The sequence below is a fragment of the Strix aluco genome, chromosome 17 (assembly GCF_031877795.1).
Source record: "Strix aluco isolate bStrAlu1 chromosome 17, bStrAlu1.hap1, whole genome shotgun sequence".
In the NCBI taxonomy this organism is placed as follows: domain Eukaryota; kingdom Metazoa; phylum Chordata; class Aves; order Strigiformes; family Strigidae; genus Strix; species Strix aluco.
Window position 1 is genome coordinate 17,530,624 of NC_133947.1, and position 15,814 is coordinate 17,546,437.

At 48.7% G+C, this 15,814-nt stretch overlaps 2 protein-coding genes across 5 annotated transcripts in view; one reads left to right on the forward strand and one right to left on the reverse strand.

Annotated features, from left to right (window-relative positions):
* Positions 1-607: 607 nt before the first annotated feature.
* Positions 608-5,709, forward strand: LOC141931388 (CMP-N-acetylneuraminate-beta-galactosamide-alpha-2,3-sialyltransferase 2-like). 3 transcript variants are annotated; one of them, XM_074843425.1, is made up of 7 exons: positions 608-695; positions 2,736-3,002; positions 3,295-3,485; positions 3,778-3,957; positions 4,406-4,451; positions 4,642-4,761; positions 4,880-5,709. In XM_074843425.1, exons 2-7 carry the CDS (start codon positions 2,748-2,750, stop codon positions 5,045-5,047), a joined length of 960 nt encoding a protein of 319 aa, XP_074699526.1. In that variant the 5' UTR covers positions 608-695; positions 2,736-2,747; the 3' UTR covers positions 5,048-5,709. The 3 variants fall into 3 exon arrangements, with proteins under 3 accessions (XP_074699526.1, XP_074699527.1, XP_074699528.1); XM_074843426.1 differs by having other exon boundaries at positions 3,343-3,485; XM_074843427.1 differs by lacking the exon at positions 3,778-3,957.
* A 1,069-nt stretch (positions 5,710-6,778) lies between these two features.
* Positions 6,779-15,814, reverse strand: part of ERGIC3 (ERGIC and golgi 3) — a 29,240-nt gene continuing 20,204 nt past the window's right edge. For both annotated transcript variants that reach the window (XM_074843424.1, XM_074843423.1), the window contains 5 exons: positions 15,120-15,216; positions 13,360-13,424; positions 10,682-10,818; positions 9,664-9,719; positions 6,779-7,644 (listed from right to left, as the gene is read on the reverse strand). In XM_074843424.1, coding sequence (XP_074699525.1) covers positions 7,565-7,644; positions 9,664-9,719; positions 10,682-10,818; positions 13,360-13,424; positions 15,120-15,216 — 435 coding nt within the window. In that variant the 3' untranslated portion in view covers positions 6,779-7,564. The remainder of the gene's footprint in view (positions 7,645-9,663; positions 9,720-10,681; positions 10,819-13,359; positions 13,425-15,119; positions 15,217-15,814) is intronic.

Consider the following 15,814-nt stretch of genomic DNA (forward strand, 5'->3'; position numbering starts at 1 on the left):
TCTCAGGGTTGTTCTAGTTTGAATCTCTAGATCCTTCCTCTTTGCTTCTTTCCCTTAGGCATCAAACCTCCTTGCAGGCATCAGAGCAGAGGGATGACCTCCCCTTGGATAAAATTAGTCACAATTCAGCTTGCATGGCTTTCTCCACTGGCTGTGTTTTTCTGGTTGCTGAGGCACTTTTCACAGCCTTCCTCTGTCTTCTCTGAGCCAAAATCCCATCCAGGTGAGCAAAAGAAACTGGCTGGTTGCAGTGCATGAGGCTGTTGAGACCTCAAGTGTTGCTGATGTCAGCGTTGGCAAAAGTTGAGCCGTCCCAGCAGGAACCATAGGGGCAGGAGGGCGGTTCCACTCCAGGCAACTTCTCCCACCCTCAGAGGAACATTTGAATGATGAATTTCCTGATTCAGCCCTGGGAACGTGGGCAGACCATCCAGCTCCAGTGGGACCGGTGGCCACCATGGTGCTGCACTGCTGGGAGGGCTGTACTGGGACGTGGTGGGCACTACTGGAGGAGGGGCAGCAGCCCTGACCTCACTGTGTCACTTGCCGCAAGGCTCTGTTCTTCCTCACATCGTGATGTAACACTTCCTCTTCCTGTGGCGGTTGTTGCAGCTTGCAACAAGCACTGGTGAGGCCACCAAGCCCGGGAGCATCGCCATCGCCTGGCCCTGCTCAGTGGCGCTTCCTCTGAGGAGGTGAGGGGCCCTGGGGACAGCTGGCTGGGGACCGGGGGGGTTGCAAGAGCCATGAGGGTCTCTTTCCTGGATGTGGGTCTGGGGAGCTCCTGCTGGTGTCCCTTGGGGCTGAGAAAGGATGGGGACAGGTCTGTGGCTCCTGGGTGCAGCCTGATGTAGCAGCCACATGGCTGTGGCCCTGTGCCTTGTGGCTGATGACACGGGGCTGGGGAACGCCAAGGTGAGGGCACCTCTGGGCTCAGGGCCAGGGGGGATCATTTCAGCCACCGTGGGGGTGCAGGTGCAGGTGGAGAGGACCCAGGCATGGAGCAGGGGCTGCACATGGGCACAGGCAGGGAGATGGGACTGCTCAATCCTGCCTATCCAGAGCCCTGCCCTCCCTGGTCAGAGGTGACTGCATGAAATATTCACTGCACGGCCCGAGACCCTTGGCTCAGGGCTTAATGGAGCTGCTGGCACCGGCCATGCAGCTGCCAGCCAGCTCGTCCCCCTCCAGGTCTGCAGCTTAATAAACCCTGAGGCTCCACGAGTGCCTGAACCAGCCCAGGGGACTGCTGGTTCCTGGCCTGACCAGCATGTCAGATGGATGCTCTTTGCCTCCATCTTGGCAAATGCTCACGGCTGCTGCAGAAGGGAAAAAGACTCAGTCATGGGGGTCCACAGCCACCATCAGGGAGAATGTTGGGGACCTTTGGGGTCCCCCTGAGCCTGCGGGGTGAACAGCTGGCATTTCATGGCCACTTCCTGCTCGGGAGCACCCACATCTGCACTTCGGGTGCACTAGTGGTAGATTGTTTGCACTTCCCTTCAAGAAGAGGTTATGGTTCAGTCGCTTTTTGAGAGGGCAGGTTTGCAGCATGAACGCATCCTGCTGGGGCCACCTGGGATCATGCAAACACTACCACACCCCCCCCCCCACACACCCCCCCCACCCCCAGCCCCCCATCTTCTGTCTCTGCTCATTGCTTGGACCCCCAGGAGCAGCAGTTTTGCTGTCAGGTATATGTCCTGTGGGTCAGATTTGAGTGCAGCTGGTTGGATACCGTGGCGAGCAGGTATGTCCGTGCTGCAGGAGTTACAGAAAATGGTTAATGTGGAGAAATTAAGCTTGTGCTGACCCACGGCCCTACGTCAGCACCCGGGGGACCGAGGGAAGCACCGGGTACTCCTGAGAGATCAGGAGGGGGTTTCTGTCCTTCAGCTTTTCCAGTACAGAGGGGACCTCCCCCTGCCCCCAAACCTGCTGCAGTAGCTTCTGATCATGGGATGGAGGCTGTCCCTTCAATCCCTGCTCCTCACTCTTGCCTTGGCCCACGGGAGCCAGGTCCTGAGAGGCTGAGCACTTTGTGAACTCCCTGAGGATGAGAAATCCCTTTGACTTTAGGCTTACTTGAGTGCTTTTAGCTGGAGAACAGAAATGTCACTTAAATGTGGGTATTTAAGAGAGGTTCATGCACACAGATGGCAGTTACTACCTCAGGCTCCTTCCTCCCGGCAACGATTCAGTGCCCTTGAAACTGCAAAACCCCAGGGCTGCTGGGGAGGGAGTGCCTCGCCGGCTGAGGGCACCTGCGTGGGCTTGGTGGCGGCGGAGAGGTCAAGGGGCTGCTGTGCCCAGTGTCTGCTCCGCACCGCTGCAATGCAGGGGGAGGAGGCGGCGGGGCTCGCTTCTGGCAGAAGAGCATTGCGGGTGGGCAGCTGCCACTCTGGAGGGGAGCTGGATTTTGGTGACTACGCTTTGCTGCTTGTTTTCAGGTCAGTTTGCAGACCTTAAAAGTGCTGCAGGCAGAGAGCAGAACCTCTTACAGGACATGCTGCCAGCCGGCCCTGCCTGGACCTAAGTAACTGCGGCAGTGCCAGAAGCAGAGCACAGCAATAAAGCCATTGAATGATTTGAAAAGGAAATATGTACCAGGTTATTTCAGGTCTCTGCAGGGTTGGTGAGCAGCCAAGGGGTGTCCCAGGAGGCTGGACAGGGAGAGTGGGTGGGAAGGGGTCCTGTGGTGCCACTGCAACTGTCCCTGTAACATCTCGCTGCAGGTGGCATGAGGGATGCTGTGCCAGAGGCGCACGCGGGTGGTGCTGGCCCTGTGCCTGCTACTGGTCCTGTGGCAATGTTTCCGAGCCCCCACGGATGGCCTTGGCCCTTTCCCTTGGGCTCCCTCCCTCTTCGACACCCCTGCTGCCCGCTGCGGCGCCAGCACCAACAGCTCCGCATGGTTCAGTGCCCGCTATAATATGTCCGTGGAGCCTCTGCTGACGGGCGCAGCCCATGAGCTCTCCTCCGACGTGGTTCAGTGGTGGCTGGTGAGTCAGGGCATGGGCAGGAGCTCAGAGCTCTTCCCGGGCTCCCCAAATCTGTTTGTGGTGGGGCAGGGCCAAGGTCAAGCTGGACAGATGTGATGGGGGGTGAAGAGGGTGCAGGAACCCCAGTTTATCACCCTCCCTGCCCTGGGGCTGTCCCACACCCTTTTCCTAATATCCCATCGGTTTTTTTCATGCCTTTCCCAGGGCTCCACTGGGAGGAGTGGGGCTCTGTCCCTCTTTGGGGGTACTGGTGGGGGGCTGATGCTGCCTGTTGCTTGCCTTGCCCCCCCAGACCCTGCAGGGTCCCTCGAGTGGTGGCCAACTCCAGGCCATAATTCAGCAGCTCTTCACTGTCCTCCGGGCCCCAACCAGCGGCATGTGGGACACATCTCGCTGCAGGACTTGCGCGGTGGTGGGGAACTCCGGGCGGCTGAAGGGGTCCGGCCACGGGCTACGGATTGATGCCCATGACTGGGTGCTGAGGTGGGTGACCTGAAGGAGCTTGGCCCCTCCCTGTCTCCCTGGGACCCTGGCATGCCCCAGCCCCTGGCTACTGTGAAATCTGCCAACACAAACTGGGCGATGGTGAGGTGGGGGCTGCTGGCCCTGCTCCCTGGAGCCCCCACCCTGGGGCACATACCAGCCCTGCGTTGCCCATGTCCCCTCTTTGCTGCTGGCCAGCATGAGCTGGTGTCCCTGCCTGGTGGGACCAGCAGCCTGCAACTGGCACAGCGTGCAGCTTCATTTTGGTACGTGCCTTCCCGTTGTCCCCCAGGATGAACAGAGCAAAGCTCGCTGGCTTTGAGCTGGATGTTGGCATGAGAACAACCCATCACTTCATGTACCCGGAGAGCGCAGTGAACCTTGGGCCCAACATCCACCTCGTCCTTGTTCCCTTCAAGCCACTGGACCTGCAGTGGCTGGCCAGTGCCTTTTCCACCGGCGAGCTCACACAGTGCGTCAGCTTTGAGAGTGCGACAGCTCTTGTGCTGGAGAGCCTGGGGAAGGCATGAGGTGGTCCTGGGCACCCTGGTGCCTCACTGGGGTCCTGGCACCATGGTCCTGGTAGGGTAGGAGGGGCCCCAGGGTGAGGGTCCTGGTATCTGTCTGAACTGCAGCTTGAGGAAGTGGGCACTGACCTGTCCCTGCAGGGTCTGGGCATCCTGCAGGCCTGTAACGCCCATGGGTGGGGTGGTGACTGTCCCCACTGTGGAGCCATGGGCCTGATGTGTCCCTTCCCAGAGCCAGGCCAGGGGATGCTGCTGGGCCAGCCAAGGGGCTGGGGGTGCCATGGGGACAGGTGCTGGCGGACACAGGCACCCTCTGCAAACCAGCTGTCTCCAAAGGAGAGGCCCTGGTAGCAGGAGCGCCCCATGCTCACTGCTGTTCTCTGGCTTTTGTAGCACGTACATGAGAGTGAAACAATTCATCAAAGCTGACCGAAACAAGGTAAGGGCTTGGTGGGCTCCAGCTCTTCCTGCGCAGGTAGGGCTCCTCTGGGGAGAGACTGGGCTGGTTTTTTTTTAGTGGGATGTGGGCTGAGCTGGTGAGGGGCAGAGCTGGTGGCTGCACTGGTGGCCAGAGCTGGCTGTCCCATTCGCAGCACCGTGAGCCGATGGCTCGTCCGCTCCCCACTCAGGTGCTGATCCTGAGCCCGGCTTTCCTCAAGTACATCCATGACAACTGGACGCAGCGCCATGGGCGATACCCCTCCACTGGCTTCACGGCCCTGCTCTTCGCCTTGCACCTCTGCCAGCAGGTGAGTGGGGCCAGCAGGACCAGGCACTGCCACCACACCGCCGCCGCTCCGCTCGCCTGTGTGCTCTGAGCCCGAGCGGGCGCCTGCACAGCAACGGCTCTCACCGGCGTGTGCGCAGGTCTCCGTGTTTGGCTTTGGAGCAGACAGCGAAGGAAACTGGCACCATTACTGGGAGAAGAACCGCTGGTCCGGAGCCTTTCGCAGGACGAGGGTCCATGATGCTGATGTTGAATTCAGCACCATTGAGAGACTGGCAGCTGAAGGCAGGATTTTATTCTACAAATGATGCATTTCCAAGCTGAAGTCAGGCTGTTAGCGCAGGAACTGGCAGCCCCCCTGCACTGCTAGGAGCTGCCTCAGATCTTTACCTTGCTTCTCCCTCTCCCCCCAGCTCCGGCGCGTGCCCAGGCTCACAGACCCTGTGATCCCCAGGGTCTTGTGTTGCTTGTGCTGGTCCCACCCACTGGGTACTGTGGGTGACAGGAGCTGACAGACTCCCATGGCACCACGGATGCTGCATTTGACTGGACATGGGGTGGGCATGGCTCTACCCACACTGGCTGGGAGAGAGGAAGGGGAGACAGTGAGGCTGGAAGTGGTGTGGAGCCCATGAGCTGCTGTGCCTGTGCCTGCAGTGGCCACAAAGCCATTGGGTGACCATTGGGTGATGGTGGGTGGTGACAGCAGGTGCTCCAACGTGGCTGGCTGCATGACAGAGCTGACACTTCCACCCACTGATGGCTTCTGGGGGAGGTTCATAGTTCTTGTTTGGGCAGGGGGAGAGGGGCATCTTCCCTTCCTTTTTATAACTAAGGAAATATTTTTAAAATTGTATCAATGAGTAAGAAAGGAAAAAACCAAGCATGCTAAGTCAGTAGATGACACTCAAGTACAGCTGAAATGATCTTATGTTGAATAAACTTTGAAAACACATGTGAATATTATTAACATTTGCTTTACTTTCTGAGCCGTTACTGCTTTGAAAAGACAGCACCATCTACCTTAGCCCCACCCTGCAGAACAAGATTGCAGACCCTGCAGCCTGAGCTCCCCAAAGGTTTTCTCCTCCACAGCAGGGTTAGCAGGATGCCTTTTCCCACTTTCAATCACAAACACGCATCCTTGAATCAGACTCAGCTTTTCCATGGCTGTTAGTCACTTGGTCTTCCAGTCTATTAAAATCACCAGATCTCTTCTACGCATAAGCTCCCACTTAACTATTAGCTTCATTGATTTTCTACCTCTCCAGGTGGAATCTCCATTTCTGTATGTTTTCTATTTCTCATCTCCATTATATCCAGTTTCCCACACTGAGTACGAGTCTTGCACCTACCTGCCCCTTCACCTTCCCTCTGTTTTCTCTAGGTGCTAAGCAGTGCTGTGGGCAATGCTCTCCAATGCTTTCTGAGGTTTACAGGTAACCTGGCTTTCTTATCAAAAAGACAAGCAATTAGCAGGTAATTGTTTAAACTGTGGGTTGAAGCTTGCTGCAGTATTTCCATTCATCTTCCCCCTCCTCCTTATTCTTTCAAATTTAGTTACAAAGCTGCTGAGTGATTGATACAGTTCAGGTCCTTTTGTTCCTGATAAAACATACAGATACTACATCCCCTTCCTCACACTGTAGTAGTACTGTATGATCCTAAACCGATAGATTAATTAAATATCCTTGTTTGAAATGTATTTTTTTTAAACCCATTTTTTTCAGTATTCTAGCTTGGAGATTACTTTTGGAGTCTCCTTCCCCACACTTCAAATTGCTTCTCTCCCTAATTGATCCTGTGTCTGTCACACTGTGCAATGTTGGACCAACTGCTTGGACCAAGTTTAGAGTCAACACCAAAGCAAATTCAGAGCTGAGATTTAAGAGTAATGAGTCACTTTTGCCTCAAAATGAGGCAGGAATCTACAATATTTTATTTTTCCTCATTATTTTCACATTTCTCCCACTATAATTTCACATAGCAAGCACTCTACTCACTTGCATAGATCATCAAAAAGAAAAAAAACCCCACCACCACAATGCAGGTGTGGTTTTTAATTATAATTTCCAATTCAGAACCAGGATTAGTTCAAATAATTTAATTATTCTTCCAAATGCTTTACCAAAACACACAGAGGATGGACTTTTATTTGAGGGGGGAAGTGAAAAGCACAATCCAATTTAAAAATTAATTAAAACTCCAAACACTTTTTTTGCTGAAACATCAACTTGCACCTTTTGTAGGAAGAGCCATCTGGAGCAACTGCAATGCCCCACGGTACAGTAAGCACATCCTAAGTGCCAGGTCTCACCACGTTGCCCAGGACAGCTGGAGGGAAAGCGCATGGGATTCAGCACATTTTCACAGAGGTCTGGCATACAGCATCAGCACATTCAGAAACACATTTAACAATTTAAAAAGCTAGATGGTGTTGCTAGAAAGCTTATTTGATGGCAACTTCATTCCAGGTCTCATGACTATACAGTACATTATTCCTGGAGGCAAACAGAATGCAGTATCTCCATCCAGCATCTCTTTTGGAGGGGGGGGCAGAACGAGATGAACATGGACTGACACAAAAGGGTTTTTACAGTAGGGTCCGCACAACCAGACAAGATGGCTGATCTTTATAGCAGCAAGGTTCAAGCAGCTCCATCCACAAATTAATGCCAAATAAAGAACAATGGGACTGTAAAATAAGAGTGGTCGGGCCATCTGGTAACTCCAAATCTCTTCTCTTGTGCACTAAGATCACCTGTGTTTTGAAAAACCTGTTTATCTCACTGTAGTTTTTTTTGTGGGGTGAGGTCATTGCTTCTTTATGTGGTCTTCCCAAGTTCAATTTTCTTCTGGATGGCACATGCTGAGTGATAGACCAAGGAGTCAATGAATCCTGCAACTAAAAGGAAAAAACAGATGGATCAAGCCAGACATGCCTCAAAGAGAGAACAACTCCCAGGGAAAGAAAACACACACCCTTCTGCCAGTGGAATGGAATTCCAGCTCCCCCAGACAGAAAACAGCTGCTGCTGCTCAGAAGAGTAAGGTCCTCATCTCATCAGGACAGAAAGATCTCTCTTAGAGAAGTAAAGATGAGACAGGCCAAGTCACGTGTAGTTACTCATGAGTGAGAAGAGTTTGGAGAGGAAGCTGATGCTGAGAGCTTTATGCCCTGTCATTGCCCTGACCCAGCTTGCCAAGGGCATGTTTCCCATTTCTTGCTCATTTCACAGTGACCTTAAAAGTAAGCTGCTCTACCCGATGCTGCCCTTGATGGATGCCCTTTACCAGAGACTGCAATGTTTACCCCACCAAGGACACAAAGCAAAAAAACCAGACGCCTTTAGTTCTTTCTGCAGTATTTTCCCCAAATCTCTCCAGCACTGAAGCAGCCCATTATTTCAGTGCGTTTAGGACCACAGAAAAGCTCAGAATGGGTCTACTGCACTACAAAACCCAGACAATCCTGCATCCATCGAGGCAGCTTTCACGGCACAGAAACCCTGAGCTCCTGCCAGGGAGGAAACACACAGCGCTAGTGAGTGAAGGTATTTTCAATGCCTTTATGAAGCTTCATGTTCTTTTTTCTTTTATTCAACACCTCAATCTAAGGAATAAGTAAGCAATTACTTGGCCCTAAACAAAGACAAAAGTAGAAGCTAAAACGGGAACTGAGTCTTCTGTTTATTACTGTAGTAAGGCAAATAATTCCGTATTCTATCTGGTCTTTGAGTAACACTTCAGATGACTGTCTTTTGTGGTTGTTTTGCCCTGAAATTATCTCTACTTGCGGAACCAATTTGATGCTGTAGCAGAAAAACTGTTACACAGCTGATTCGACCTGTCCTCTAGAATATAAAGAGCCTGAACACGGCATACGGCAGCAAACACTATGAACTGGCTGTCAAACCTAATCAGTGCTAGAGGGCACTTGCATTTGTCATGAAAATAGTATCTGAAAGCCTCTCCCCGAGTCAACCATAGAAATGAATATGAATGATCAAATTTATTACACACAGAAATCCTGTTTAACAGTATCAGGTTAACCGAGCATTGTGACACCTCAGGTGATGGGAAAACCTTGCAGATAAAGGTATTATGTAATACAGGTATGTACACAGGTGTTAGGTGATACAGCAGAGGGCTTCTCAGGGCTGTAAGATCTGCTGACCAGATCTCTAGGCTGGCCCTTCACAGCCATGGGGACATCTCTGACTATGTTTCAGAGCTTCCTGAGTTATTAGCTGGAGTGCAAGGCTGGACCAAGGCTGGGCCCTGTCACACGTGTGGAGCTGAGCAGGTACTGATGAGCTATTCCAGAAGCCAGAACTGAGAATGAAGTCCAGACACTCAAATGGCTCTGCAGGAACAGCCTTCCAGGACCTCGTCTAGCTGTGAGGGCTGCTTTTAGTCCATGCAGAGCACTCACCAGAGCTCCTATGTTTGGGAACACAGTTTGAGACCTCCGAGATGGCTATGCCCATGGCAACCTGGGTTCACAGATTTTACTGACCTTTGGTTCCACATGAAAGTAACTATCTGCTTACAGACCCAGGATGGACAAGAAAACAGTACAAATGCATTCATATGGTAAGTGAAAGACCACATTATTTGAAAACAAAGTCCTCTAGAGCATAGAAATGAAATGATAGGTCTACATCATCATGAAATGAAATATTTCATCAAATGAAATCTTATAATAGGTCTACATCACCTACAGCCTCTTGAAAGTCTGCAGTGCTAATTACAACCTGATGCCACTCCCATGGCTCTGCAGAACATGCTGTATCCCCTCACGAAGGCTGAAATCATCTCTCCCCATCAAACAGGGATTTATTACCAGCCATGAAGACTTTAGAAAGAGTAAGATGGCAAATGTTTACACTTTAGAAAGAAAAAAGATTGAAAGGTGCAATACCTGTAAATATGCCTCCAATGATGGCACAAACTCCCGTGAGAAAGTGTGTAAAGGACCTAGAATGAGGAAAACAATTTGAACAACCATCGTGAGCTCAGATACCAATATCAGATAAGTAACAATTAACGAATAAAAACTAATTCATAATTATAATAATGTTTATCATGGCACATAAGTATGCATTATATAAATACTAACAGCTGACAATTAACAGATTTAACAATACCCCCGGTTGGCTACAGAACGGAGTTTGTCACTGATACTTTTAATAAGCAGCATTAAGTAGCATTAGGGCAGTGTGCTCTAATGAGCTCAACAGCAACACTAGGAGGCAAGTACTGAATTTATAAACCTAAAGAGCGGACCTGTAATCCTTAAGATTTTATCCATTCCTGCCCAGAGAGAATGCACAGCAGGCTGCTGCAACACAGAAACTAAATCCCTAAGCACATGTTAAGGGATAGACGTTGACTGTCCCTCATTATGATCCCAAAAGATCAGACAGCTACAGCCCCTTCCAATCCCTTGCAATGACATGCCTATGATTAACAGGGGACCTGGAAAGAAGAAAGAGGTTCCACACTGACTACAACATGCAGAAAAGTTCTTGGTAAATGCAGAGTAAGAAACGAGGCTGGATCAGCATGGGTGCTGCTGTAGGTGCTGGTAAGATGGGTATGGTATAAATCTAGTCTTCCCATTAAGAAAAGACTTTGAGGAGATTAGTCTGAACCGAGAACCATTGTATCAGACTTCTGCTTGCTGCACCAATTTCCTTCTCCATCTTGATACTGGATTAAAATGCTTCAGATAGTATCAGAAAAACCCCAATCCCTTTCAGATGTTCACAGAGAGGAAGGGCATCTGGGAGTGCCTCTTCCTCTCCACCGACTGGGACGGGGCTTGGATGACTTTCAGGCATTTGCGCTGTCATGTCTACGCGAGGGTGCAGTTTTAAGCTATGCAAAATGACAAAAGTCAGCGGAGGGTGAATGAAATAGATTGAAATGTCTCTTACCTGTGCTTTTCTGTCAGCTTCACCATCATGGGTGAAAGCTCATATAGCACAAATACACCAGGCAGACCCTGGTCTCCTAGTAGCCCATTGGCTATCTTCTCATGTCGTGTAACTGAAAACTGGTTAGTCCTTACAACCTAGCAGGAAACAAACACAGCAAAGTCTGTTTTATCAACAAGGAATAGGAAAGGCTATAAAAACACGTCTTCAGTGAACCACATCAATGTAGCCCTGCCCAATCCCTTGTGGAGGGCCTGACAGTGGTTACAAAGGGTCATAAAGAGCATCATCAGGATCAAGTCTATTTTTACTACAGGCTATCAATTAAAGCCCTCAGCTAGCCCAAAGAATGAGTGATGCATCGGTCCCCAGGCTGGACTGTTTTGGTCTCTGCTGGCAAGTAATGGCATAATCTGTCCCTCTCGACCTCAACCCCAAGTCCGTATCATCCTCTACCAAAATAGTTTGCCTAAGCATGCTTCAGGAGACAGCACCAATGTCAGAAAGCCATATATATTCAAGAGTGAGAAGAAAGAAAATAATACATCAAGGCAGGAGAGTGCCAGGGCTGCAGGACACAGACTGCCCATCTTTATATAAACGAAGATCATCCTGCAGCATTCTTCTGCATCCTACACACCTTACACACTTTGTTCATACCAGTCTTATTTTTAGAGCAAATAAATTCTATTTCCGTAAAATGAAATGATGTTCTATTATCCCTAATAAGGTATCTGATGCAAATTAGGATCCACACTGAGAAAGATACTATCCAGTTTCTTTACCAAATTCTATATTTGGGGGTTCCAGTACTGAATGAGTAACACAGCCCCTGGTATACACCTGGCAGGACACTTGGATCCACAGTTACCATAAGTATGAGCATGGACTACATGGATTCCTCTCCTGGTGACTAATAAAAAGCAATTATTTTGACACACGTCTGTTGAAAACTGAACAACAGCTCTCCAGTAGAATGCGAGATGTCATCAAGAGAAACAGAAGGCACACTGGGAAGTGGCTGTAAGAATAGAGCTCCAGTTAACTATCCTTTGTACTTCAGGAAATTCAATCATCCATAGAAACTGCAGAGACATCCTGAATCCAAGCAGAATGAGCTTCAAACATGGTCTGCAGGTTCTCACAGTATCACCTCATAGCAAGTAACTTCCACCTGACTTCCAGGAAAGAACAGATGGGTCCTTTCTAGGCAGGGCACTGAAGAAAGAGTGGTCCACATAAAGATTTATCACATGAGAACTGAGTCTCTCAAACAGTTTCACTCTTCAGGGCAGGTGAAGAAATACAAACTACGTCTACCTTTCCAAGGGATTCTGTTAGATTGCTCTGCCCACACTGCTCTAGAATAGCTCCGCCTGAATGTCTGCATCGTGTCTACTCTGGCCGTGTGGCTCCTCGGATTTGTGGTTCCTATGCAGCCTCTGACGTAACTAATAACCTGCTGGTGATTTACGTTTCAGAGTACTGAAAGCAACATGAAGGTGGTGTGGGTGGGCAGTAGTATGTTGTGCTGATTGCAAGGGTAGGTGGTACAGGCCTGAGAGTGGCATGAGTTTGGGTGAAGAGCCTGAGGGGGTAAGGGTTCCCAATGCTGTGGGGTTTGCACAGCATTATAAAACTGCACAGGACAAGGGAGTCAAATTCTGGTGTAGTTTCGTCCACAGGTAGATCAGTCCTGGCGCTGAACAAGCCCCAGAACCACACTTGGGTTTAACTTCAGAGGAAACTGGTTTGGTGTTAAAGTGAAGCTGGGCACAGACCATGCACACAGCATAGCAGATACTGAACCAAAACCTGGGAGACAGCTAGGGAGCTAAGCCACCCTGTACATGAGTGTTCTCAGAGGTATGGGGGCACGTGGCACCTGCCACCTCCTCACAGGGTTAGGAAAGTACACTGGGTAGCACTGGTGGTGAAGTCTGCACAACAGTAGAGCTTCTGCCTCTACTGGTGTTTTCTTTGCAAAAGAAACGTAACAGTGTACATCATTCTGCTGCCCCAAGACTATGGGGGCCCAAATAATGATAACTGACAGGTTTGGTTTGGTTTGTTTTTTAAAGAGTTTCTCCAGAGCTCTTGAGGTCCCCTGCAGAATGACAGCAACCAAAATAAATGCTTCCAAAAGAATGAAAGAAATCACAGTTCTTTCTGCTGGCTTCAGAAGAGAGCATAAGTTTGTGCCTCTTCTCAAGATCTTTGTCTCACTCTGGTATCTCCTTGGTAATGTGCTTATCCTTCCTGTCCCAAAAGAAGGACATATTCTGAAAGCGGGGCCACACTCTTTTGGAGGCTAAAGAAGATTTTAAAGTGGAGACAAGCTGATCTTGCATTATTCTCCAAAGAACATTTTTAGGATGTCCTTGCTGCTTTGACTTCTCCTGAGCATGCACTGTGAGGGATTCATGAGGGAACACTATAAAAATGTCATGGTCACTTTGATCTAGGTGGGATGGAGGAGGCTGAAATCTGCCTTATCACTGCTGCAACATTACAGATAACATTACACCACAGAAATTGTTATTCTTGCTGGGGTGGAGATACAAAGAAAGTCAGACTGTGTTGCTTCCACCAGAGGTGAGATAAGGTCAACATCAGAATATGAGGAGAAAGTCTGAAGGCTTTCATTTGCCAAAACAATAGGGAAAAAAGGTACTTACTTCACCATCTACTTTCATATACACTGTGGGGACCACTTTGACAAAATACTGAAACATCATGGAAGCTGTAAGCAAAGACAGAAAGACACAATTAATAACTGGCAAAGAGCTGGAAAGCTCAACTGACAGGTTAGGTAGACACAAACTGGTTTTGTTCAGCTTGTCAGGGAACATCCTTCTGCACAACATTACTGGAGGTTTTCAAGGACAGTAAAATTGATGTCTGACATGAGTTTTCCTTTTGCCAACGTGAATCTCGTTCATGTTCCAACCAAAACTACCGGCATTTTGGCCTTGACTAAACAGAAAACTTTCTAAAAAGCAGTTATCTGTTACCAGTATAGCTTCTTGAAAATTCTTATTCTAGCACATAAAAACCTTTATATTTAACAGCATAGCCCTAAGAAAACATACTCAACTCTAAATTAGTATCCTCTATCAACTTCAATTAACACTACAGTTTATTCCTGTAGAAGTATGGTTTTTATCATATCAGGAGATGAAAAAGAACATCTGGATCAGTGAAGAAAAAAACCAGGAGAACTCCTTCTGCTGCCTCAGACCAGCCTGTTCCTTCAGTTCTCTTCAGGATAACGGGAGGGTAGAGTTGCTCTGAAAACCTATTTTCTATGAAATTCCTTAGAGAAGATTATTCATCCATTTCTACAGAAGAAGTAATTCTCATATATGATAACTTTAGCTGGTCTGCAATAAACATAAATTTGACCTACAATCTACTCCTCCCACTTCTTCTCCAGAGCATGTCTTCAGTCCTAATTCCTCAAGAATTTGCCAACTGGTTCTCCGAGGACCAGGATGGAAAACTTCAGCCTACAGAGAGAATTTACCAGCCAGCTACAGGCCCCCTCTCAGACAGTCTGTTACTCCACAGAAAAACAATGGCATCAAACCATATCGAGCATTATGATACCTTTTCATTTTTCTGTATTTTATTTTAAGCACCATCCTCCAATTTGGGTACAAGAATTAAAATTGGTGGTGGAAAATTTAAAAGAATGGATTTAGGTAGGATTAACAATCTATCACCACCTCACAGCAAATGACTTCCTTCTCCAAGCGTTACTGTATAACAGCACCCCAAGTACCTGCAAAGACAAACTTTACAGACTTCAGGAGATCTAAAAAAAATAAGTAATCTCCACAGTGGCACATAAAGTAGTATGACCAGGATCTTTCATGGAAAATGCACAAGGCTTAAGTGAATAAACCAAGATTATAGTTTGAGTAGCAGTAACATGAGGAGGGAATTGCCTTTCCTTCCCAAGCCAGCAAACTGGAGCTATCTAGAAAAGATCAGAAATATTTCAACTTCATTGCAGCTGTTCAGCTGTTACTGGACCAAGGTCAGGCAGACACCACGGCTCTCTGGCAACCTTCTATTAGGTGTTTCTTCTCTATCCTGCATCTTCTGGTTATCTCCTGCTGTACACAGCAGCTAGACAGGGCTCTCCCTGAACTACACCTGATGTAGGCATTTCATAATGATGTGCTGTACCTGCTGTTGTGCATCCATGAACACTGAAAAGAGAGATCTTTCAGAAAGGTCACAGAACCAAAATACATTGGCAGATTTGTTCCAGATGGAGGCAGCTGTTCCAGAAGGAGCAAAGGTAGAGGAGTCCACATTTTATTCAACGCTGTCAGGGTACTTGTTAAAGACCGAGAACTTCACTCCTGTTCTCGTCTAACACTGATTAATACAGACACTTAAAAAGAGATTTCTCTCAGCTGGCTTTTACCTTGCTGTGCAGTGACATCTGTCCCATCCAGAGGGTTCACAATGCCCGGATAATCCCTTCCAAATGAGAGATGTTTGATATAGTGCGTCATATTGATCTGAAACGGAAATGCTAATAACTCAAACAAATGCACAGCATCCGAGGGGCAAGCTAAGGGGCCTAAAGTTAATTATTTGTATATTTTCCTGGCTCTGGAACAGAGACAGGTCCTACCTTACTCTGCACATCCTAACAATAAACTCCAAAGCACCTGCTCTTCTTTTTTATTCATGGGAGATCCCAAGAAGTGGAATTTCTCCTTTTCCTGCTGGAAATCCCCAGATCCCAGTGCCCTTCCCTCCCATCTCCAGTGCAGGTTCTCCCACCCACTCCTCTCCCTGCCATAGGAGCATCATACTGTCAGCTGACTGGGTGGCATAGGTAGGGGTATCATCTGCTTTACTCCCAGCACAAGGTAAACTCCAACAGGTCCAGAAGCAGTTGTGAAAATGTCAACCTTAAACTGGGAAGCACAGATTAAGGAGCAAGGCCGTCTCAGGAAGAGGGGAAGGGGACTGCCAAGCAACGTACAGATGTCCCAGAACATACTTCAGAGCCCTGTGTGAAAGCAGGTCCCAGGTTCTGCTCAGACTCGTAAAGCCAAATCCTGCTGAGATCACTACACTAGGATCTCCATGTGGCAAAGGCACATCCAG